General features: G+C 43.4%; 1 protein-coding gene across 1 annotated transcript; it reads left to right on the plus strand.

The window, feature by feature from the left end:
- The first annotated feature begins 1,391 nt into the window (after positions 1–1,391).
- rhpn1 (rhophilin, Rho GTPase binding protein 1) lies at positions 1,392–26,470 on the plus strand. The gene is made up of 15 exons (XM_064935845.1): positions 1,392–1,478; positions 4,924–5,039; positions 11,652–11,780; positions 13,172–13,247; positions 13,369–13,446; positions 14,192–14,316; positions 16,532–16,698; positions 16,839–17,026; positions 24,006–24,162; positions 24,340–24,462; positions 24,547–24,741; positions 24,841–24,917; positions 25,000–25,146; positions 25,262–25,414; positions 25,625–26,470. Exons 1-15 carry the CDS (start codon positions 1,398–1,400, stop codon positions 25,832–25,834), a joined length of 2,022 nt encoding a protein of 673 aa, XP_064791917.1. The 5' UTR covers positions 1,392–1,397; the 3' UTR covers positions 25,835–26,470.

The following is a 26,470-nucleotide window of genomic DNA, read 5'->3' on the forward strand; positions in this document are numbered from 1 at the left end:
TAGGGGGACAATGATGGCGCACGCGATGGCACGATGGCGCACACGCGCAGCCGGTTTGGGTTCTGTGTTAGGCTTTTAGAGGTTTCATGTTATCCATATCGTTGGAGACTGTCATACCCCTTTTTGCCGAAGTTTACAGACACCGGCCATATTCATCCGGTGTTGAGCGTTAGCAAATTCATCAGTTGTTCTGCGCTTTGCCACACTCAGATGAGTGCTCTGAAATCGAACAGATAACCAGAGCGAATTTACGAACGGACCCTAAAATAGAGCTCCATGGGACGTTCACAGCAATGGGAGCAGATGTTTTGATCAAGAGACATCTTTAGAAAATATACACATTTACTCTAACACTAAAAATACAGATACGTATTTTAAGCAAGGTGTAATCTTATAGTTAGTTGTATAGCTTTCTAATTACAGTATAATCAAATTATAAGTAATTTCAACCCTTATTCATACAGTTGTTGAATAGGAAATACATCATATACTGTAAAATATTTCATATTTTCAAAATTGTATCATATTTGTACTGTGTACTTGAGTTTGTGTCCTCAAAAGTGACTACACCTCATCAATGTATAGCTTTTGTTAACAGAAAGGTGGGAATGTATCCTTTGTTGTAGAAGGCAGAATTACTAATGTTTGTTTAAGGTCAAGGTCCTCTAAATAATTACTTTTGGGATTACGTAGATTACATTTTTAGATGACATTTAGTTACAATTAACTGTTTATAGTGGAAACCGTTGCTATGGGCAACTGTAATTCCACAATTTTGCCATCGCCCATGGGATTCACAATTGGACAGTTTATCTTGTCAGTTAGAGAAATATCATATTTTGATTCGTAAAAATCTACGTCAATTAATGTAGGTGCCATGTCATTGGTTATTTTGCATTTAAAGACACCGCCTCCTGGAATAATGCCACGCCGTGAGTTATTTCGTGTGTATTGTGTGAGAGAGGTGCGCGAATGCAAATTGTAAAATAAGACCGTGATTGTTTTGTTACGGGTCTTTCCTATGTTGATTTGCTCTCTTCCCATCCACCGCAACAGACCCTGGCCTGCAAGTATTGGTGCAACAAGTTGCCTAGGGTCCTGGCTTGATGATGGGAGAAGAACCTGCGACGAGGCAAGTGTATTGTTTAGTTGTGGGACAATGCTATGCTACAAACATAAACCGCTAGGCAGAACGAGCTCATCTATTCAATCCTAGTTCACTTGTTTCTAGTTTCGATATTGTTGCAACCATAGACACTATATAACACTGTCTGCTTGCCTTAGAAATGCCGTGACAATAACTGGTAGGGTTGGCTAGAGTAGAACGGGAGGAAAAGTGGTGTTTTTATTTTGTACAAATTAACGGCCTTGGGACATTCTGTTGTAGAGAGCCAGAGATGTCTGACGCTGGCTCAGACGAGGAGTTGGCGCTTCCCGCACGGATGGAGGAGGGGAGTCACAACGGGAGTATCAGAAAGGTGAGGGATACGCAGTTGTAGTTCCAAAAACACGGTACTGTACCAACACCTTTTATATTACACGCTCAAACGGAAAATTGACAGCATATGCTATGACGGTACAATAATATAAAAATAAATACCAGATCAACTATGTACTCTTCAGTTATTTATTATTGACATGCATTTCCATGCAGTGTCATTACTGAATCGTTGACAGATTCATTTGAGGGGTATCCTGGACCTGCATTGAGTTGCCTTATGTTGGTGAACTTTTGGTGACTTAGGTTGGGGGTCTGCTATTGCATCATGGGGGGTAGATTGGAGTAGGATACTGTCCAGTTGGGAGGTGTCATGGCACAGATGGTTTGTGGCTAGGAAAGCCTAGTTACCCCATTTCACCCCCTGCTGTCCCCTGGCTTGGGCCTGGAGCACAGCTATGGCTGAGCAGTGGGCTGGGGCCCTGTGTTTGGAGGGCAGCTATGGCTGAGCTGGGGCAGTGGGCTGGGGCCCTGGGTCTGGAGGGCAGCTATGGCTGAGCTGGGGCAGTGGGCTGGGGCCCTGGGTCTGGTGGGCAGCTATGGCTGAGCTGGGGCAGTGGGCTGGGGCCCTGGGTCTGGAGGGCAGCTATGGCTGAGCTGGGGCAGTGGGCTGGGGCCCTGGGTCTGGTGGGCAGCTGGGGCAGTGGGCTGGGGCCCTGGGTCTGGAGGGCAGCTATGGCTGAGCTGGGGCAGTGGGCTGGGGCCCTGGGTCTGGAGGGCAGCTATGGCTGAGCTGGGGCAGTGGGCTGGGCTGTAAAGCCCTGGGTCTGGAGGGCAGCTATGGCTGAGCTGGGAGACTGGATCAGGGGACTGAAGCATGGCTATGGATGAGCTGGGGCAGTGGGCTGGGGCAGTGAGCTAGGGCCTTGGAACTGGAGCATGACTTTGGCTGTGCTGGGAAGCTGGATCAGGGGACTGAAGCATGGCTATGGATGAGCTGGGAGAATGGAGCAGGGGACTGAAGGCAGGCTACTTGAGCATGGCTAGGCTAGCACCCTAATCCCTACAAGCACTCTGAGGATTACTGGGTGCACGCTCACCAAACAAACAACTCACAGAGAGGGGGATGAAGGGAGGTGGGCGAGGGAAGGAAATGGAGAGGGTTGGTTTAAAGGGGGTGGTCGTATTGCATCTGCCCACAGAACATCAACTGTCATGTTCTGTTCATTTCCTGACGATTGTAGACATGTACATGTCTTGTCCTTTATCAGCAGACTGAAGGAAGACTACAGTGGAGTCAGGTGTCTGTAACAGGTGGCCCTGGGTTGAGACCCCAGTCCAGCTCTAGTTATAGTATGGTGCAGCAGCATCATCAGACACTAGTACAGTCCTGATCTAGGCTCTGATCTCCTCGCAGCAAGTGGCAATTGCTCACCCCTTTACCAGTGACGATAGCTCACCCCCCTCTTCCCAGCCTCATGTCTTCTAAGATGAGATCTCAGAGCCCATCTCAGACGTGGTGGATGAAGTTGGTGTTGGAAAAAAGAGCACTGCTAACTTTTGGTGGCTGTATTTCTATGGTAGTCATGTGTAAGGTATTCCGAGTCTCCTCCGCTCCGTGGGCCGTGACGTCTAAGGACTTACCTCACAGCAGGTCACTGACTGAGTTCTACTGGGGCTTGGTCTCTTGGCAACCATCGCCACGGGGATCCTGTTGCCAATGTAATAGGCTATCTGATCCTAACTATGACTGAGGAGGGTGGTCTTAACCCTTTACACGTAAGGATAGGGCCACATTTGAAAGGTTTCAAAACACAATAAATATGGAGAGCATATGCATAACCATGGTAGCAATTTAAAGTGAACCGTTTGGAGATTATGGCAACATTCGATTAAAGGGGAGGACACAGCAGTTCACCTGACACAAGACTGAATCCAAACATTACACTGTTGAATTTCATGTTTATTTTACATTTACTGTACTTTTCGCTGCATTTGTTGATATCAAAATCTGAAAATACTCCGGATACATTCAGTAACATAAGAAAATGATAGGAGAATTTGGGGTGAGCGGTGTAACCGGTGTTTCCAAGTGGCTGCACACCTTATCTAAAGTGTACAGTTCCTAAGTCATTTCAATGCACTTTTATGACTTAAAGAAGTCTTCAACTATAAGGTGCTTTTCATGCTCTCCTAGCTGTGCTGTTAAGGAATTAGAGCTTGTACACTTGTAGTTGTGTTTAGAACACAGACCTACACATCTGCCTTTACACAATAACTGTTGTTTTTAAGCAATCCCAAGCAATGTCCCAAACAGTCCATTATAAATTGCAATCTGGGTCAGGTGGGAATAATTTGAAAGCTTGTTCTATTGCCAACATGACTAGCTACATTTATAAAATGCTGTCTTAGTACTTAGCTACTATGGCCTATTTATTGCCTTACCTCCTTACTCCATTTGCACACATTGTATATATATTTTTCTATTGTTATTGACTGAACTTTTGTTTATCCCATGTGTAACTCTGTTTTTTTTGTCACACTGCTTTGCTTTATCTTGGCCAGGTTGCAGTTGTAAATGAGAACTTGTTCTCAACTGGCCTACCTGGTTAAATAAAATAAAAAGTGATAAGCTTTCACGTGGCAATTCAGAGAAGCAGATTATATGATTTTGGTGTGCAATGAATAGTTGTGAGTGTGTTGTCCGCTGCAGATTTTCTTCAAAATGTAACAAAGCACAGGTTCACTGTGTTCAGGACAACCCAGGGTATAACGCCATGTCATCGTGTAACTGTACGTCAAACATATTAGTGATAAACGTTGACACTGTATATTACATTAGTTTTATGATATTGAAATGTGAAGTGCACATTTGGACCGTATAGATGTTTTGCTTGTATGACAAAGTGGTATTTATTATAATCCTCAACGTCTCCTCTTTCAAAATGCATTGAGTCCTCGTAATTTACTGTATTTCCCTCACTCAGACAACAGTTGCCCAACTAGCGGTAGGGATGTGGGCAACTTCTTGTCGTGCGCAGTGCTGAAGATCGGACCAGCTGTCAGTCAAAACCCATACAGAGCGGTGAGGCGGAGACACTGAACTCTGACGTCATGTAGAGTACAGCCATTGCATTCCAATTTAGGCACTTACCGGTTTTAAAATCTGCCATTTTTAACCCGTACGTACACAAGTGTGAAGGTTTAATCACTCATACTTAAACAGGGAGGGAAACTAACGAGGTGCTCAGATGTATCTATTGCAGGGCTTTGTTATGTAATCCCCAGAACAGTCCACCAACCTACCTGTTCGGCTAGGAGTACTCTGTTTTACCTGCAGTTGGTGTTTAATAGCCGCTTATTATACACAAATGCATGTAAACTAGAAATACATATAGGGCCTAGACACAAGCAAACAGACAGACATATGTTCTTTAGCATGTTATGCATTATCCACAATCTATTCCCCCCACCCTTCTCTCCAGGGTTGTGATCCGTGCTCCCAGACCCAGCGCAGTAAGTTGCAGCACCGTAGAGCTCGTATCAACCAGCAGATCAACAAGGAGATGAGGATGAGGGCTGGGGCTGAAAACCTCTTCAGGTGAGCTGGGGTGGGTGAGGGAAGGGACTGGTCATTGTACCAGTGGACAAATATTGTCTCTGACCCTGTGTGTACGCTCTCCTCCTGGGCAGCTCTGGGGCCACTTCCCACACTGCGGGAGAAGGAACCCAGAGCCCCACTACCTGTGGAAACATTGAGCTGTATCACATATAAACACTAGCAGATGGATCTACCAAACTATTTTAGGGTGTATGGGGAACGCCCCAAAACACACCACCTTGTTTTATGGCTGTCTGTGTGGTCAATCGGCAGGTTTGATTAAGTTTATTTGGTATTTTTCCCCCCTCAGTTTTAAAGTGTAACTTGCCAGTTGGATGGTCTTATCAAACGCACATACTGTCTCTCTGACCTGTACTTGTACAGTTATAATACAGCCTGTTCTCATTCTGTCTTCTTTAAAGTAATTCCGACTTTATTTCAGAGGAAGAAAGAGGCTGGTGGCAGGACATCAAAGCTGACCTAGGGTTTTATAGCACATCAAACCTACCTCTCTCAGGGCATTAGCGTCATGCTGATCCTTTCAAACAGTTCATCATTCATCCCACGCTTGTATATGTACAGTGTTACTGTGAGGGCCACTGAAGGACATGGTGTGTCTGAGTGGTTATGTAGAGGAGCAGAGCTATGGTACGTTGGACACTGTCTTTAACATTCATCCATCAGAGAGGATGAGGAGCAGGAGATTGGGGAGAGGAGACGTAGCTCTGAATTAAAGCATAGCAGTGTGCTCCCTTTTTCTTTAGTGGACTGTTTAGCTGCTGAGTCAGGCGGTCATAAGATAAACAACATCAAGCTAATTGAAAGAGAACCAACCCTCCCCGTGTGTCAACCCTCCCTCCTCTCCCCTCACTTGTTTTTTTAGGTTTTGAGAAAAGCTAGCATAAGGGAAATAGAATGAGATTAGCCTAGTCATTGAATTAGTAGAGATGTCATGCACCATGTATCCCAATCACCAGCTTTTTATAGTTGATTCAGAGTCCTCTGAGGCTAGGACATGACTCAAATTGTCCTACTTCAGAATTTGCTGTTTGGCCCTATAGAGACAACCACATAAGAGGGGTGGCTATGGCAGGGCTCTATGCTGACCTTTTTTACAAGGAGCACATGTGTGCTTAAATTGAGACATTTGGTATTTAAGCTGATGATCCTAAATTGAAATTCCAGGTCGCACAGTAAATATTTAGGTGTGTTAAATGGTTGCACTGTAGATGACACCCCCACCCCCCCTAGCAGCACCCAGTCCAGTCCTGTCCCTTCCTTCCCCTCTATTGACACTAGATCAGAGACCTCTGGCGCCACCAATCAACAGGCTTTGTCTTGTCCAGCTGCTGCACCTTTCCCTTCCCATTCCCATGCAGAGAAAGATTTTCCTAGGAAGGGCAGCTGTCTGCAGGAATCTCACCTCTGGGTTTCAGTGGGAGACATGTTTATCCTCACCAGTGTCCCACAACCACATGTGTAATGGAAGTAGTTCAGTGAACCGTCTACAGGTTATTAGTAGTCTAACCTTGCCTGAGACCTGAAGACTTGCATTAGCTCCAACCCAGTCATTTGGCATGATGCAGGACTCTCGCGTGACTGGCTTTGAACCCGTGCACACACACACACACGATGAGTTGCCTGTGAACTGGTTTGTGGTGGTAGGAGCTAGGGTGAGGAGGGGAAAGGGAGTGACCGAGACTAATGAAGGATGATTGGAGAACCTAGGAGGGGAGGGGTGCATTACATTAGAGCTTCTGATTGGCTGATGATGTCATGTGGCGGCATGCTGGTGTAACAGGACAGCGTGTTTTACATACTGTGGGCTGGTGTAACAGGACAGTGTGTTTATATACTGTGGGCTGGTGTAACAGGACAGTGTGTTTATATACTGTTGGGCTGGGCTGGTGTAACAGGACAGTGTGTTTATATACTGTGGGCTGGTGTAACAGGACAGCGTGTTTATATACTGTGGGCTGGTGTAACAGGACAGCGTGTTTATATACTGTGGGCTGGTGTAACAGGACAGCGTGTTTATTACTGTGGGCTCTGTAACAGGGTGTGTTTATATACTGTGGGCTGGTGTAACAGGACAGCGTGTTTATATACTGTGGGCTGGTGTAACAGGACAGCGTGTTTATATACTGTGGGCTGGTGTAACAGGACAGCGTGTTTATATACTGTGGGCTGGTGTAACAGGACAGCGTGTTTATATACTGTGGGCTGGTGTAACAGGACAGCGTGTTTATATACTGTGGGCTGGTGTAACAGGACAGCGTGTTTATATACTGTGGGCTGGTGTAACAGGACTGTGTGTTTATATACTGTGGGCTGGTGTAACAGGACAGCGTGTTTATATACTGTGGGCTGGTGTAACAGGACAGCGTGTTTATATACTGTGGGCTGGTGTAACAGGACAGTGTGTTTATATACTGTGGGCTGGTGTAACAGGACAGTGTGTTTATATACTGTGGGCTGGTGTAACAGGACAGTGTGTTTATATACTGTGGGCTGGTGTAACAGGACAGTGTGTTTATATACTGTGGGCTGGTGTAACAGGACAGTGTGTTTATATACTGTGGGCTGGTGTAACAGGACTGTGTGTTTATATACTGTGGGCTGGTGTAACAGGACAGTGTGTTTATATACTGTGGGCTGGTGTAACAGGACTGTGTTTTTATATACTGTGGGCTGGTGTAACAGGACAGTGTGTTTATATACTGTGGGCTGGTGTAACAGGACAGTGTGTTTATATACTGTGGGCTGGTGTAACAGGACAGTGTGTTTATATACTGTGGGCTGGTGTAACAGGACAGTGTGTTTATATACTGTGGGCTGGTGTAACAGGACAGTGTGTTTATATACTGTGGGCTGGTGTAACAGGACAGTGTGTTTATATACTGTGGGCTGGTGTAACAGGACAGCGTGTTTATATACTGTGGGCTGTAACAGGACAGTGTGTTTATATACTGTGGGCTGGTGTAACAGGACAGTGTGTTTATATACTGTGGGCTGGTGTAACAGGACAGTGTGTTTATATACTGTGGGCTGGTGTAACAGGACAGCGTGTTTATATACTGTGGGCTGGTGTAACAGGACAGTGTGTTTATATACTGTGGGCTGGTGTAACAGGACAGCGTGTTTATATACTGTGGGCTGGTGTAACAGGACAGTGTGTTTATATAGTGGGCTGGTGTTATATACTGTGGGCTGGTGTAACAGGACAGTGTGTTTATATACTGTGGGTGTGTTATATACTGTGGGCTGGTGTAACAGGACAGTGTGTTTATATACTGTGGGCTGGTGTAACAGGACAGTGTGTTTATATACTGTGGGCTGGTGTTATATACTGTGGGCTGGTGTAACAGGACAGTGTGTTTATATACTGTGGGCTGGTGTAACAGGACAGTGTGTTTATATACTGTGGGCTGGTGTTATATACTGTGGGCTGGTGTAACAGGACAGTGTGTTTATATACTGTGGGCTGGTGTAACAGGACAGTGTGTTTATATACTGTGGGCTGGTGTAACAGGACAGTGTGTTTATATACTGTGGGCTGGTGTAACAGGACAGTGTGTTTATATACTGTGGGCTGGTGTAGGACAGTGTGTTTATATACTGTGGGCTGGTGTAACAGGACAGTGTGTTTATATACTGGGTGGGACAGTGTGGTATAACAGGTAACAGACTGTGTGTTTATATACTGTGGGCTGGTGTAACAGGACAGTGTGTTTATATACTGTGGGCTGGTGTAACAGGACAGTGTGTTTATATACTGTGGGCTGGTGTAACAGGACAGTGTGTTTATATACTGTGGGCTGGTGTAACAGGACTGTGTGTTTATATACTGTGGGGACAGGAGTGTGTTTATATACTGTGGGCTGGTGTAACAGGACAGTGTGTTTATATACTGTGGGCTGGTGTAACAGGACAGTGTGTTTATATACTGTGGGCTGGTGTAACAGGACAGTGTGTTTATATACTGTGGGCTGGTGTAACAGGACAGTGTGTTTATATACTGTGGGCTGGTGTAACAGGACAGTGTGTTTATATACTGTGGGCTGGTGTAACAGGACAGTGTGTTTATATACTGTGGGCTGTAACAGGACAGTGTGTTTATATACTGTGGGCTGGTGTAACAGGACAGTGTGTTTATATACTGTGGGCTGGTGTAACAGGACTGTGTGTTTATATACTGTGGGCTGGTGTAACAGGACAGTGTGTTTATATACTGTGGGCTGGTGTAACAGGACAGTGTGTTTATATACTGTGGGCTGGTGTAACAGGACTGTGTGTTTATATACTGTGGGCTGGTGTAACAGGACAGTGTGTTTATATACTGTGGGCTGGTGTAACAGGACAGTGTGTTTATATACTGTGGGCTGGTGTAACAGGACTGTGTGTTTATATACTGTGGGCTGGTGTAACAGGACAGTGTGTTTATATACTGTGGGCTGGTGTAACAGGACTGTGTGTTTATATACTGTGGGCTGGTGTAACAGGACAGTGTGTTTATATACTGTGGGCTGGTGTAACAGGACAGTGTGTTTATATACTGTGGGCTGGTGTAACAGGACAGTGTGTTTATATACTGTGGGCTGGTGTAACAGGACAGTGTGTTTATATACTGTGGGCTGGTGTAACAGGACAGTGTGTTTATATACTGTGGGCTGGTGTAACAGGACAGTGTGTTTATATACTGTGGGCTGGTGTAACAGGACAGTGTGTTTATATACTGTGGGCTGGTGTAACAGGACAGTGTGTTTATATACTGTGGGCTGGTGTAACAGGACAGTGTGTTTATATACTGTGGGCTGGTGTAACAGGACAGTGTGTTTATATACTGTGGGCTGGTGTAACAGGACAGTGTGTTTATATACTGTGGGCTGGTGTAACAGGACAGTGTGTTTATATACTGTGGGCTGGTGTAACAGGACAGTGTGTTTATATACTGTGGGCTGGTGTAACAGGACAGTGTGTTTATATACTGTGGGCTGGTGTAACAGGACTGTGTGTTTATATACTGTGGGCTGGTGTAACAGGACTGTGTGTTTATATACTGTGGGCTGGTGTAACAGGACTGTGTGTTTATATACTGTGGGCTGGTGTAACAGGACTGTGTGTTTATATACTGTGGGCTGGTGTAACAGGACTGTGTGTTTATATACTGTGGGCTGGTGTAACAGGACAGTGTGTTTATATACTGTGGGCTGGTGTAACAGGACAGTGTGTTTATATACTGTGGCTGGTGTAACAGGACAGTGTGTTTATATACTGTGGCTGGTGTAACAGGACTGTGTGTTTATATACTGTGGGCTGGTGTAACAGGACAGTGTGTTTATATACTGTGGGCTGGTGTAACAGGACAGTGTGTTTATATACTGTGGGCTGGTGTAACAGGACTGTGTGTTTATATACTGTGGGCTGGTGTAACAGGACAGTGTGTTTATATACTGTGGGCTGGTGTAACAGGACTGTGTGTTTATATACTGTGGCTGGTGTTTATATTAGCCGGTGTGTGGGGGGGTTGGTTACCTCTGTCTCTCTTAGCCTCAGACAGGTGTCAACATGCCTAACGTTTCACGTGTGTGTCGGTCTTCTAATCCGGGACAAGTCTCCTGTTGTAGTTGAAAGACTAGCTCTCGTTGAGTCCTAATTGTCACCTGGCAAAGGGAGTGGCTTTCTCATCCAAGTTAATCACAGTTGTGTCTGTGCTGAGCGATAAGAGCATTTTGAAGTCTGTTCAGTTTTTGAAAAATAGTCACGTTTTTGATTTGGTTTAAACAAATGCATGATGTGGGTTGCATGCTGTAACAACACAGAATAAAGCAATTAATGAAAGCCCCATGATGGCAGTGACTGTTCATTACTGCGTATCACTTATTATCCATTTATTCACATTACTTTACATCAATAAAATACTTCCTTTGTGACATTTTTAATTTGATCATCTCTTCTCAGGTGGTGTCTCTGTCCCAACAAGTCATTCCATATAGACTAGTAGCTGGCTATAGTGCTCATTTCTGACAATCACTATTTTAGTAGTTCTTCAAAGTAGATCAAGCATATTTTTATGACTTCTGAATACCAACAATGAATTACTTAGATCATGTATTGTCAGATAGAGATGCCTCATGAAGGAACAACTGCTCTCTCCTTTTCGATCTGGCGTTCTGTCCCTCTCCTTCGCCGTATCAGTCTGCCCTACGAGACTTGCCTGGACAAGTGGAAGGCTCAATGTATTCTGCTCATTGTAGTTAAATAACCACCATTTGGGCTAATTGCTTTGTGTGAGTTATCAGCCCAAAACTCCTCGGGGGCTCCAGAAAGTGTCCATTGCGTAACCAGGGGGAGTACCCAGGATTTTTGTGATGTGGAGAGAAGTGTCTGTCGGATACCATGACAACGAAGTGATGCCTCGGAGTTTGAGGAAAGTTTTAAAATGTTAGCGTTGTTTACATCAGATCAGCCAGTCATCCATAGTAACGAAAGCTTATGTCATCAAACACACTGTTGTCCATTTGACAAATGGACAAAATGCACTATCCTGTTTCTGTATGGTATTTTTATATATTGTCCTAATATAATCTGATGTGAACATGTTTGTTGCAGAGCCACCACTAACAACAAGGTAAAGGAGACTGTGGCTCTAGAGCTGAGCTTTGTCAACTCTAACCTGCAGCTACTGAAGGAAGAGCTAGAGGAACTCAACAGCAATATGGAGGTCTACCAGACCGAGAGGTAACATGTGAACAACAAGATGACATAGTTTTACTTACGAATTTGATGTATTATGGATGAACGTCCTTTTTTTATGCATTAATTCCACGTGGTTACCAAGGTTAATTCCACGTGGTTACAAAGGTTAATTCCACGTGGTTACCAAGGTTAATTCCACGTGGTTACCAAGGTTAATTCCACGTGGTTACCAAGGTTAATTCCACGTGGTTACAAAGGTTAATTCCACGTGGTTACCAAGGTTAATTCCACGTGGTTACCAAGGTTAATTCCACGTGGTTACCAAGGTTAATTCCACGTGGTTACAAAGGTTAATTCCACGTGGTTACCAAGGTTAATTCCACGTGGTTACCAAGGTTAATTCCACGTGGTTACCAAGGTTAATTCCACGTGGTTACAGGGTTAAAACAGAAACAACTCACGGTTACATTTAGGTATTCATTCCAAGTGGCTAATGGAAAATTCCACCTGAACTTTTGGTATTTGTTTCATTAATCCATTGTTGATAATGTCCCAAAATGTTTTGCTGGTCAGTAATCAAGTTGTCAAGATATGTAACTTTCAAAATACAGAAATCATCCCTGTGTGACGTATTTTGCATCATATGATGTGTCATACGGGGATGATTTCTGTATTATGAAGGTTGTATATCTTGACAACTTGATTGCTCACCAGCAAAACATTTTGGGACATTATCAACAATGGATTAATCGTTTTTGGGTGGAGTTTACCTTTAAGGTTAGGGCTATGGTTTGGGGAAGGCTTTACAAAAACAAGGTGCTGTTTCCATGAACTATCATCAAGTATTCTCCCGGCTGGTTAGAGCATTGTGAACTGCCATGTTGCCGTGATCAGAGTAGCTCTCTTCGCCCTCCGAGTATCATGAGTTCGCCCGTGCTGGGCAATAATATTGCTATTTTTGTTTTGTGAGAGCCGATGAAGGCATATCGCCGTTCTCAGGACCTTTTTTAAAACGTCCGAAATTGAAGTCTGTTTCTAGTGATCAGCCTGGTGTGAAAGCACACACCCTGGTGGGGGGCAAAAACACACAATGCGATGGTCTATTTGCACTAATTATAGCCTAATGAGTTGCCTGGAATGCCAGTAAGGAAGCGAGATGTGTTTGTGTTAGCCAGGCACAGTTCTGAGGTTTCTTCCATCCCAGCTGAAGCGCAGGGTCACAAGGGGGACAAATCCTGTGATTACTGTCATTAATTACCCCATGGGGAGGGGTGGAGTTAATGCACTGTGTTGTGATATTAGAGGAGTGAGGGGCTACTGGTCAATATAGTTACTCTAATAGTACAGGGAGGCAGATGGGGAGGGAGGTTTGGGTTTTTCTGTGGAGTTTTGTGACAAATATCATTTAACACGTGTTGGTCTCTCTCCTTAAGTGAAACCATCAATGTTCCCATGATCCCACTGGGTCTGAAGGAGACCAAGGAAGTGGACCTCACTGTCCCTCTCAAGGTAAGGACGATGGGACCTTACGGCCTCCCTCAAGGTTAGGACAATGGATAATATCTCTCTTGCTCTTTCTCAGAACTCACTTTATTTAAAATGTATCTCTCATTTTTCTTCACTCTGTCAGGACGTTATCTGTGAGCATTATGGAGAGGACAGCTCTTTGTTTGAGAAGGAGATCAAGGAGTTTATGGAGCTCAGACAGGTTAGATACCCTTGAAATGCTAATTAACTGCTCATGCTGTTGAAGATGCTGCCACCTAGTGGATTTATGACATTGAGTACAGTTACATGCAATAATGTGATTTACTATGGATGGTCAAATTAATATAATAGTTTGATTAAAACGTTTACATGCTTTGCAAGAAGATTGCTTTCCCTAATAATCCTGTTTACATGGACACCTCTGAAATCAGGCTACCTGATGACACTGATAAATGCAGAAAATCACCAATCAAAATAAAGGTTCTACCACAGCAGCCATGTTATTTTTGGGAATCATATTTGTTTCTGAGTTCGGACATATAAAGTTTGTATGTAAAAATGACTTCTAAGACTTCAGTTGTTCCGAACCCGCGTCGCTAAAGAGGAAGGCTCTCGGCTGGTTCGAGCACATGCACAGCTGGAATGCCAATTTATATAAACAAACCAATTTAAGGTGTTTACATGTCCTAATGATTTGAAAGATTTGCTCAGAAAACCAGGTTTTAATTGATGTACATTTACTTCAATTTGAACTTTACGCCAATTAAGATGCAGAGGAAGGTGTTTACACAATAGTCATGTAATCTGACGACTGCCATAATCATTTTAATATCCAATTATTACTGTGCATGTAAATGTACTCTGTGACTATTGGCTGACTGGTTGATTCTCAGTGGCTGTAAATATCTGTGTAATATGTATGTTGTTGAGTGTTAATGTGTGTATTAACTGTGTGTTGTCAACAGGCCATGCGTACCCCCAGTCGTAATGAAGCCGGTTTGGAGCTTCTGATGGAGTATTATAACCAACTATACTACCTGGACCAGAGGTTCTTCCCCCCACACAGAACACTAGGAGTCCACTTCCACTGGTATACACCCAAACCAGATGTGCGCGTACACACTGCAACCCACCGCTTGCAGCGACGCACACACACCCTCACGTCTCTTACTCCTCTAGTTCATGTCTCATCCGCTGTTTCTCTCCCTTCTCTCAATTCAAAGGGCTTTATTGGCATGGGAAACATATGTTAACATTGCCAAACCAAGTGAAATGGATAAACAAAAGGGAAATGAACAGTGAACATTACACTCACAAACATTCCAAAGGAATAGAGACATTTTAAATGTCATACATATTATGTGTGTATATATATATAGTGTTATAATGATGTACAAAAGGGAAAATAAATAAACAGGAATATGGGTTTTATTTACAATGGTGTTTGTTCTTCACTGGTTGCCCTTTTCTCGTGGCAACAGGTCACAAATATTGCTGCTGTGATGGCACACTGTGGAATTTCACCCAGTAGATATGGGAGTTTATCAAAATTGGATTTGTTTTTGAATTCTTTGTGGGTCTGTGTGATCTGTAGGGAATATGTCTTTAAAATGGTCATACATTTGGCAGGAGGTTAGGAAGTGCAGCTCAGTTTCCACATAGCCTGTCTTCTCTTGAGAGCCATGTCTGCCTACGGCAGCCTCTCTCAATGACCAGGCTATGCTCACTGAGTCTGTACATAGTCTAAGCTTTCCTTAAGTTTGGGTCAGTCACAGTGGTCAGGTATTCTGCCACTGTGTACTCTCTATTTAGGGCCAAATAGCGTTCTTGTTTGCGCTGTTTTTTTTGTTAATTACTTGACACATTGGAAATAATTATTTTTGTTTTCTCGTGATTTGGTTGGATTTAATTATGTTGCTGTCCTGGGGCACTGTGGGGTCTGTTTGTGAACAGCACCAGCTTGGTTAGGGGACTCATCTCCAGGTTCATCTCGCTGTAGGTGATGTCTGTGATATGGAAGGTTTGGGAATTTCTTCCTTTTAGGTGGTTGTGGAGTTTAACGGCTCTTCTCTGAATTTCGATAGTTATCTGGTATCGGCTTAATTCTGCTCTGAAAGCATTATTTGGTGATGTATTTAGAGCTTTTTTGTTTTGGTGTGAAGTCTTGGTTGGTGAGCGGACCCCAGACCTCATAACCATAAAGGAAAATGGGTTCTATAACTGATTCAATTATTTTTAGCCAGATCCTATTTGGTATGTTGAATTTTATGTTCCTTTTGATGGTGTAGAAGGCCCTTCTTGCCTTGTCTCAGATCGTTCACAGCTTTGCGGAAGTTCCCTGAGGCGTTGAGGTTTAGGCCGAGGTGTGTATAGTGTTTTGTGGGCTCTAGATTGAATTTGTACTTGTGGTCCTCGCGACTGGACCTTTTTTGGAACAACCATTATTTTTGTCTTACTGCGATTTACTGTCAGGGCCCAGGTCTGACAGTCTGTGCAGAAGACCTAGGTGCTCATGTAGGCCCTCCTTGGTTGGGGACAGAAGCACCAGATCATCAGGCATTTGGCTTCAGATTCTAGTAGGGTGAGGCCAGGTGCTGCAGACTGTTCCAGTGCCCTCGCCAATTTGTTGATATATGTTGAAGAGGATGGGGCTCAAGCTGCATCCCTGTCCCACCCCATGGCCATGTGCAAAGAAATGTAGGTTTTTTGCTAATTTTACTCAATGTTGTTTAGTATTTTCCAAACTTCCCAGAAGTGGTTTAGATTCTTCAATTACATTGCGCTGATTTCTGATGGAACAATACTTCTCTTTCTGTAGTGTATTTCCATATTTGTGATTCACCATAGTGAAGTTGTAGGCTCAGGTTTTCTGGGTCTGTATTTGGTTGTATAGGTTTCTTTCTTCGGTTTTTGCATTCTTCATCAAAATGTGTCATTGTTGTAAATTTTTAGGTTGTCTGCTTGACATTTTTAGATTTTATAGGGAAGCTGAGAGGTCATATATACTGATTAGGTTTTCTACTACCTCGTTTACAACTTCACTATTTCAGTGGAATGTTTTGTCCAGGAAGTTGTCTAAAAGGGATTGAATTTGTTGTCTACTAGGTTTCCGCCCTATTTTCCTTCCATCTATAGCATTTCTTAATATTATTCAGTTTCTTTGGCTTTGACACCTCATTGATTATTGCTCTGTTCAAGTTGACTGATCTGATGAGGTGTCAGTGAACTGTGGGAAGGAACGCTCTGAGACTCTCCTGCCCCTCCCTCTCTCCTTCACACCTGCCCATCCCCCGCTCTGTCTCTAGGTATGACTCTCTAACAGGTGTGCCGTCGTGCCAGCGTGCGTTGGCGTTTGAGAAGGGCAGTGTGCTGTTCAACGTGGGGGCTCTCTACACACAGATAGGAGCCAGACAGGACCGCTCTGCTACAGCTGGCATAGACCGGGCTATAGATGCCTTCCAGAGAGCTGCAGGTAACCACACATTCTTACACTCGCATTAACATGGCATGAGATGCAGACAGACACACACGCACACCTTCTGGTTGCGCTTTGCTTTTACTCTGTCATTACTGTGTTTCAACATACTTGTAAAAGCTATTGTGTGTGTCCAGGTGCATTTAACTACCTGAAGGAGAACTTCTCCAACGCTCCCAGTCTGGATATGAGTGGCCCGTCACTATGCATGCTGGTCCGCCTGATGATTGCCCAGGTGCAGGAGTGTGTGTTCGAAAGAGTCACACTCACAACTCCGGACACGCACTTCATCACCCAGCTACAAGTGGCAAAGGAGGCCGCACGGGTGAGGGGGCGCGTGTGTCTGTGTGTCAAACGTGTTGTACCCACTGGTGCACAATACCTTCAGCCAGTGCCCTTGTTGAAGACTTCTCTTCCGTTCTGGTTCAGGACTATGTTCCATTCTCCTGACTTTCTCTCTTAATTACATTTCAAAGTCTTTTATTGGCATGGGAAACGTAAAACATATATATTGCTGAAGCAAATGGATTACACAAGTTTTAAAAGTATATAGACATTTCAAATGTTATATTATTGGCTATGTACAGTGTTGTAACAATGTGCAAGTTTGAAAGGGAAAATAAATAACTAGATGTATATAGGTTGTATTTACAATGTTTGTGCTCCACTGGCTGCCCTTTTCTCATGGCAATGGAACAGAAATCTTGCTGCTGTGAAGGCACTGCGGTATTTCGCCTAACTGATATTGGAGTTTATCAATGTTTAATTTGTTTTCACATTCTTTGTCTGTGAGCTGTCGGAAATATGTGTTTCTAATCTGGTCATACATTTTTTTGTCTAGCGGTTGGGAAGTGTAACTCAGTTTCCACTTCATTTTGTGGGCACATGGGCAAACCTGGCTCTTGAAATGACACGCTTTGGCATCCTCTCAATAGCCTTCTATGCTGAGTCTGTACATAGTCAAGGATTTTGCTAATATAAGGTCAGTCACAGTGGTCAGGTATTCTACCACTGTACACTGTTTAAGGCCAAATAACATTCCTGTTTTTTTGTTTATTCTTGCCAGTGTGTCAAATAGTTATCTTTTTGCTTTCTCATTATTTGGTTTGGTCTAAATGTGTTTCTGTCCTGGGGCTCACCTGGCTGAGGAGACTCTTCTCTAGGTTCATCTCTCTGTAGGTGAGGGCTTTGTGGTGGAATGTGTGGGTAATGCTTCCTTTTAGGTGGTTATACAATTTAACAGCTATTTCCTAGATTTCGATAACTAGCGGGTATAGTCCTAATTCTGCTATACCTGCATTGTTTGGGGTTTTGCGTTTTCCAGTAAGTATATTTTTGCAGAGTCTCAATTGGGTGTTTGTCTCATTTTTGTGACTTTTTGATTAGTGAGTGGACCTCTGACCTCGCAACCATACAGGGCAATGGGTTTAACTGATGAAAGTATTTTTAGACAAAACTCAACATCCCAATTAGGATCTATGTTCCTTTTTATGGCCTAGAAGGACCTTCTTGCCTTAGATCGTTCACAGCCTTGTGGAAGTTACCTGTGGTGTTTAGGCTGAGGTAGGTGTAATAATTTGTGCTCCAGGGCAACAGTGTCTGGATAGAATTTGTTGTCTTGACTACTGGACCACTGTTATTTTTGTCTTACTGCGATTCACTGTCAGGGCCCAAGTCTGACAGTCTGTGCAGAAGATCTATGTGCTGCTGTAGGCCCTACTTGGCTGGAGACAGAAGCAAATGGTAGACATTTGATTTCAGTAGAGTGGGCCCGGGTTCAGCAGACTTCTAGTGCCCTCGCCAATGTATTAATATATACAGTTGAAGTCGGAAGTTTACATACACTTAGGTTGGAGTCATTAAAACCTGTTTTTCAACCACTCCACAAATTTCTTATTAACAAACTATAGTTTTGCCAAGTCATTTAGGACCTCTATTTTGTGCATGACACAAGTAATTTTTCCAACAATTGTTCAGACAGATTATTTAACTTATAATTCACTATCACAATTCCAGTGGGTCAGAAGTTTACATACACTGTGACTGTGCCTTTTAGCAGCTTGGAAAATTCCAGAAAATTATGTCTTGGCTTTAGGAGCTTCAGATGGGCTAATTGACATAATTTGAGTCAATTGGAGGTGTACCTGTGGATATTTAAAGTCCTACCTTCAAACTCAGTGCCTCCTTGCTTAACATCATGGGAAAATCAAAAGAAATCAGGCAAGACCTCAAAAGAAAAAAATTGTAGACCTCCACAATTTCCAAACACCTGAAGGTACCACGTTCATCTGTAAAAACAATAGTACGCAAGTATAAACACCATGGGACCACGCAGCCGTCATACCGCTTAGGAAGGAGGCGCGTTATGTCTCCTAGAGATGAATGTACTTTGGTGCAAAAAGTGCAAATCAACAGCAAAGAACCTTGTGAAGATGCTGGAGGAAACGGGTACAAAAGCATCTATATCCACAGTAAAGCGAGCCCTATATTGACATAACCTGAAACCTCAGCAAGGAAGAAGCCACTGCTCCAAAACCACCATAAAACAGCTAGACTATGGTTTGCAACTGCACATGGGGACAAAGATCGTACTTTTGGAGAAATGTCCTCTGGTGTGATGAAATAAAAATAGAACTGTTTGGCCATAATGACCATCGTTATGTTTGGAGGAAAAAGCGGGAGGCTTGCAAGCCGAAGAACACCATCCCAACCTTAAAGCACGCGAGTGGCAGCATTATGTTGTGGGGGTGCTTTGCTGCAGAAAGGACTGTTGCACTTCACAAAATAGATGGCATCATGTGGAGGAAAATTGTGTGGATATATTCAAGCAACATCTCAAGACATCAGTCAGGAAGTTTAAGCTTGGTTGCAAATGGGTCTTCCAAATGGACAATGGGCCCCAAGCATACTTCCAAAGTTGTGGCAAAGTCCAGGTATTGGAGTGGCCATCACAAAGCCCTGACCTCAATCCCAGAGAGAACTTGTGGGCAGAACAGAAAGTGTGTGCGAGCAAGGAGGCCTACAAACCTGACTTAGTTACACCAGCTCTGTCAGGAGGAATGGGCCAAATTTCACCCAACTTATTGTGGAAGGCTACCCAAAACGTTTGACCCAAGTTAAACAATGTAAAGGCAATGCTAACATTGGAATGTGATGAAAGAAATAAAGCTGAAATAAATCATTCTCTCTACTATTATTCTGACATGTCACATTCTTAAAATAAAGTGGTGATCCTAACTGACCTAAGCAGGGAATTTCTACTAGGATTAAATGTCAGGAATTGTGAAACTGAGTTTAAATGTATTTGGCTATGTAAACTTCCGATTTCAACTGTAGGAGCCGGACACTTGAGTACATATGGATCCAGATTGTCAGCGCCTAACCATTTCTTACGATCTATAGCAGATCGTGCAGATAAGACCTCATCTTCTGTGACTTTTTGGAAATTAAAAACGGGCTTACAGTTTTCCACATCAGCTGAAGGCCGAGGGGCTGAAACAATAGACAGGTCAGGATCATGTTTGATATTTTTCTTTTAAAGAAAACCAGCAGAAATAAAGTGCTTATTAAAAACATCACAAGTTTCAGTTCAGTCACTGATTCCGATGTAATTTGCTTCGGCAGGGACGTTGAATTTCCTCGTTTTAAGTGAGTAAACGGTTTTCCATAATTTATAGGGATCACCAGCAGACTCTGTCATAGCACTAAGAAAATACCTAGATTTTTGCCTATTTTATTCCTCAAATGCATAAAAAGCAGCCAATCAGCTGTTTCACTAGTTTTCCCCGCCAAGGCCCATGCTTTATTCTTTTGCAGGAAAAGGATTTTGAAATGAGAGGAGAACCAAGGATTAGTTAGTTTTTAAATGTGTATCCGGAAGTTGCTTTAACGGGCCGTGTTTATCAGCCATGGAGGTAAAAATCGACTAAAAGAAATTGGGTCCATTATGCAGTTTACGGATAAAAGCTCTGAGAAATAAAGGCCATGGATAAAGGCTTGCTCGGGAGAAGTGTTTTTATAGTTGCTCTTTAGAATTATACAGATGTCAGTTTTTTTGTTGTTGTTGCCTAGTGTCTCTGATACATGTAGTAGGGCAGTGGTCTCTGTCATTTGCAAATAACCCCCTAGCTATATGAGGTGCATTTAAGATAAGGTCTATTAATGTAGATTTTTTTCCAGATCTTTTGGATTAGGACGGGTAGGTATAGTTTTTTTAGTTCATTACAAATGTCTTTAAGTGACGCTGGCATCAGCCACTCCAGATTGAGATCTCCGATTTTAATAATTCAGAGTTTGCATAATTAGACATTAACTCAAACATTTTGCATAGAGCAGATACTGGAGCTGAGGGCCACATTTAGAACTAAGCAGTCATACTGTCTCGGAACAGAAGTTGAAATGGACACCGTGACATCTAGGTTGCATTTAACATAGATGGCAATACCTCCACCTCTGCCTGCTCTGTAGATATTGTACCCAGCTAACAGAACGTTTTTTCCAACAGTCTTGAAGGTGTTCCCGCATATGCTGAGCACTTATTGGTGGTTTTTCATCCACTTTGCAGTCCAAATCATCCCAAACCATCTCAATTGGGTCAGGTGATTGTGGATGCCAGGTCATCTGATGCAGCATTCCATCACCCTCCTTGGTCAAATGGCCCTTACACAGCCTGGAGGTGTGTTTGATCATTGTCCTGTTGAAAAACAAATCATAGTCCTGCTGAGCACAAACCAGATTAGATGCATATCGCTGCAGAATGTTGTGGTAGCTATGCTGGTTAAGTGTGCCTTGAATTCTAAACAAATCAGACTGTCCGCAGCAAAGCACCATCACACCTCCTCCATGCTTCACTGTGGGAACCACCATATGCGGAGATCATCAATTCACCTACTCTGCGTCTCAAAGACATTGTGGTTGGATCCAAAAATCGCACATTTGGACTCCTCAGACCAAAGGACAGATTTCCACCGGTCTAATGTCAGCAGGTTGCCTAGTGGTTAGAGGATTGGGCCAGTAACTGAAAGATTGTTAAATCGAATCACTGAGCTGACGAGGTAAAAATCTGTCTTTTCTGCCCTTGAACAAGGCAGTTAACCCACTGTTCCTAGGTCATCATTGTAAATAAGAATTTGTTCTTAACTGACTTGCCTAGTTAAAAAGATAAATTAAATGCTTGTTTCTTGGCCCAAGCAAGTCTCTTCTTATTGGTGTTCTTCAGCACTGGTTTCTTTGCAGCAATTTGACCATGAAGGCCTGGTTCACGCAGTCTCTTCTAAACAGTTGATGTTGAGATGTCTGTTACTTAAACTCTGAAGCATTGAATTGTGCTGGTAACTCTAACGAACTTATCCTCTGCAGCAGAGGTAACTCAATCTTCTTTTCCTGTGGCGGTCCACATGAGAGCCAGTTTCATCATAGCGCTTGATGTTTGTTTTTTTGACTGCACTTGAAGAAACTTTCAAAGTTCTTAATGTTCCGGAATGACTTAGCTTCATGTCTTAAAGTAATGTTGTTTCTCTTTGCTTATTTGAACTGTTCTTGCCATAATATGAACTTGGTCTTTTACCAAATAGGGCTGTCTTCTGTATACCACTCCTACCTTGTCACCTCATCTGATTGGCTCAAATGCATTAAGAAGGAAAGAAATTCCACAAATTCACTTAACAAGGTACACCTGTTAATTGAAATGCATTCCATACCTCATGATCCTGATTGAGAGAATGCCAAGAGTGTACAAAGCTGTCATCATGGCAAAGGGTGGCTACTTTGAAGAATCTCAAATATATATTTTGATTAACTTTTTTTGTTACTACATTATTCCATGTGTTTCATAATTGTGATGTCTTCACTATTATTCTACAATGTAATACATTTTAAAAATGAAGAAAAAAATCCTTGAATGAGTAGAAAAAATAAATATGGGGGATTGGAAGTGATGCAGACTATTCTATTGATGGAAGCTACAATCTCTGCAATATTAAAGCTGATCCACCCCCTAAAACATGTATGGAATAGCCCATTAGAATATACAGGCCACAAATTCTATCATTTCATTTAGTATACCATCAACACCAGTCCTTTAGGGGTTGGAGGGTTTGTATTTTGTCCTGTAGCTCATCCAATGTAATTGGAGAATTCAGTGTGTTGTGGTAGTCTTTAATAACAGATTCTACGCTTTGTAAATAATCACATATATATTTTTGGTGCATGGTTAAATGGCCAATAAGGTTGAAGTAGTTTATCTTCATGTTTGTTTAGTGTGTTCCAATCTTTCCAGAAGTGTTTTGATTCTATGGAGTCTTCAATCACAATGATGTTTTCTTATGTGCGATTCCTTTTTTTTCTAAGTGTATTTCTGTGTTTTAGTGTTACACCATAGTGAAGCCGTAAGCTGACGGTGGTTCTTTTTCTTTTTTTTGGATGGGTTTCTCATTCTTTCTTAGATTTTCACATTCTTCATCAAACCATTTCTCATTGTCGTGTTAGGTTTTCTGCCCGGAATTAAAATTTGATATGTTAGCTGATAGGTCGAATATTGTTCAAGCGTCCTACTGCTGAGTTTACACCTTCGCTATTGCAGAAAAACATTTTGTCTAGAAGGGATAGGATTTGTTGTTGGTAGGTTTCTACACTGCCGCCTTTCCATCTACAGCATTTCTTAATAGTGTGTAGTTCTGTTTCGATGCCTCACGATTGAGTATTGTTTAAGTAGGTTGTGATTTGATAGGGGTGTCAGTGGGTTGACTGAACGCTCTGAGACTCTGGGTTGAAGTCAGTGATAAAGTAGTCTACAGTACTACTGCCAAGAGATGCGCTATAGGTGTACCTACCATTGGAATCCCCCTCGAAGCCTTCCATTGACTATGTACATACCCAGCATGCGACAGAGCTGCAGGAGTTGTTACCTGTTTTTGTTGGTCATGTTGTAAAATGATCCTGTTTTGACACATGTAATAGTGTGTTAGGTCTGCACTATACCAAGTTAGCATACACCCTGAGTCTCTTCCCTGTTTCACACCTGGTAGTTTGGTGGATGGGACTACCAGCTCTCTGTAACCTAGAGGGCAACCAGTGGGTCCATCTCCTCTATACCATGTTTCTTGTCTAATGACAATGTCTGTATTTCAAATTTCTTTGAAGTCCAGGTTCCTGCTCTTTAGGCCAAAGACAGATGACCTCAAAGCCTGGATTTGCCAAGGACTGTGTTCTATAAAGTGTCCAATGTTGTTAGTCATGTGGTTTTGCTTCAGACCAGTAAGTGTGAGCAGAGCCTGCTGAGCATCTCTCTCTTAATCTCTCTCTAGGTATCTGATGTGTATAGCTTGGTGCTCCAGACCATGTCTCAGACCATTGTGAAGGACTATGTCCCGTTCTCCTGGGCCTCCATGGTTCAAGTGAAAGCCGAACACTTTAGAGCCCTCTCCCACTACAATGCTGCTGTCGCTCTCTGTGACCACACCCGTAAGTACCTGTGTGTATCTGTTAAAGATGATGCTTTAGGAGAACACGTGTGGTCCTGTGTGTCTCAGTTGGTGCCAGCATGATGTGTGGTACACCCCCCCCCCGCACATACATAAAATGGATGCAGTCATTGTACTGTAACTCACTTTGTATAAATGTGACTGTCATGTTCTGTAGAGTCCATTCAGGAAGGGGGTGACGAAGAGTCGGCGAAGGCTCTCTTCCAGTTCCATGTCAGTAGTCCTGCTGGACCCCAACCCAGCCAGGTGCTCAGAGACCCTGAGGACAGACGCAAACTGGGTGAGTACACACACAAAGATATTTGATTTTTGTGCATGGTCATTGTGAGTACCGACTAAAGCTCCGTGTGTGCTCACTCTGTAGGGAAGGCCCACCTGCGTTGTGCAGTGATCAGACATGAGGAGGCTATGAGAGTACATGGTCTATGTAAGATCCTGAGGAAGATGGATATTCTACAGGAGGTGCTCTCTTTCATGTACAAACGCTCCCTGGACAAATACTCCGAGATGGACCGAGAGGATGACTTTGATGAGACCGCAGAGGCCCCCGAGATACACTGTGAGTGAGGGAGGGAAGGTGTGGTTTTTGTGAGTGAGAGGTCTGTGTATTAGAGCTACTGAACATACAACATAGTAGTAAGTGATTGTTGTCCCTCAGCTCAAACCCAGCACAAACCAGAAATCACACCACCCAACTTCTCCACTGTCCCAGTCACTGACATCTTCCAAAGGCTGGTAAGAGAGGGAGACTAAACATTTTCTTCATCATTAAAATCATAAGGTTTTGAAGTTGATGGTGTCTGTGTGTGCGCTGCAGGGTCCCCTGTCAGTGTTCTGTGCGAGGGCACGCTGGGGGCCGGTGCGTGTGGTGAGTCTCCAGCGAGGGGACGGGGGTTTGGGGCTGACTCTTAGAGGAGACTCTCCTGTCCTTGTGGCTGGGGTGGTGCCGGGGGGATGTGCCCAGGTGAGATAGAAGCACCCCGTCTCCTCTTAACCCTCTGTTTTTGTATTTCCTAAGATTCTCCAATGGAAATTGTACCGTTTTTCATGCAGCAATGAAATATACTGTGTTTTCTCAGGAGGCAGGTTTGAGGGAGGGTGACTATATAGTGGCGGTGGATGGAGAGGACTTTAAGTGGGCTAAACATGGAGAGGTGGTCCACATCCTGAAGAGCTGCAGCGACAGAGGAATACAACTCAGCATCATCACACTGCACACACACGGTACACAGGTAGGGGTGCTTGTGGTTTTGTGTTTGTGTGTTACATCTCATTAATGTCTGTGTGTCAGGGCTTTACAGCCCAACCATTTTATTTGCATATATGCCTAAATCTTTGGCTTGAGCGACCTGGATTTGTTATTTAGGAGCACCAGTACGCCTAGAAAGATTTAATATTTCAAATATTTGTCATCGTGCACCTACATCACTTTGTGTGTTCAGGTGGATAGGAGGCAAGTGATGCTCTCCCCCAGTGGGGACGAAGCGAACGCTCTGCAACGGACCACGGGCAGGGCTAAGGGGCAGTGCACCGCCCCCTTACTCAACTGGAACAGGAAGAAGACTGGGGGAGGAGGCAGAGCCACCAAGAGACTGGGCAGCACCTTCAGTCTGCCGTTTGGAAACCTTCGGGACTGTGAGTCCATGTACTGAGGGCACAGCAGACATGTTAGTCTATTCCATACAGTGCACTACCAGCCAATAGTAGTGCACTAGAGAATAGGGTGCCATTTCAGACAGTGCCATAGATAGACAAACCACTCAGGGAATGACAGGTGGACAAGGATGTTTTGTAAATGACTGGATATTAAATGTGTTATTGCAGCAGGGCAAGGAGAGGAAGAGGAGCTTTGTAGGAAAGGATGCTTGGTCCAGATTACAGCAGTTTCAACTGCAGAGAAACAACAGTTTTAGAAAGCAGGTGACTGCATGTATCTGTCGCTGAGGGAGCTAAGACATGGAAATCCTGTCCCAAAATGGGCTAAATGTTGGGGCTCAGTGTTATTGTCGCTTACTATTATAGAGATGGAAGAAGACTTCATGTCAAACTACAGCCGCTGATCCAAAGACCACATGTCTTAATCAGTGAAAATATAGTTGTATAAACACTGATCGCCTTTCGTGGAGAATAATAATGCTTCGTATACTTTCAATGCATTTTTTTTCTGCAAAAGCTGGGTAAATGCTCCCATAAACAAAAGCTGGGTAAATGCTCCCATAAACAAAAGCTGGGTAAATGCTCCCATAAACAAAAGCTGGGTAAATGCTCCCATAAACAAAAGCTGGGTA

Source organism: Oncorhynchus masou, chromosome 24 (genome assembly GCF_036934945.1).
Source record: "Oncorhynchus masou masou isolate Uvic2021 chromosome 24, UVic_Omas_1.1, whole genome shotgun sequence".
Classification (NCBI taxonomy): Eukaryota; Metazoa; Chordata; class Actinopteri; order Salmoniformes; family Salmonidae; genus Oncorhynchus; species Oncorhynchus masou.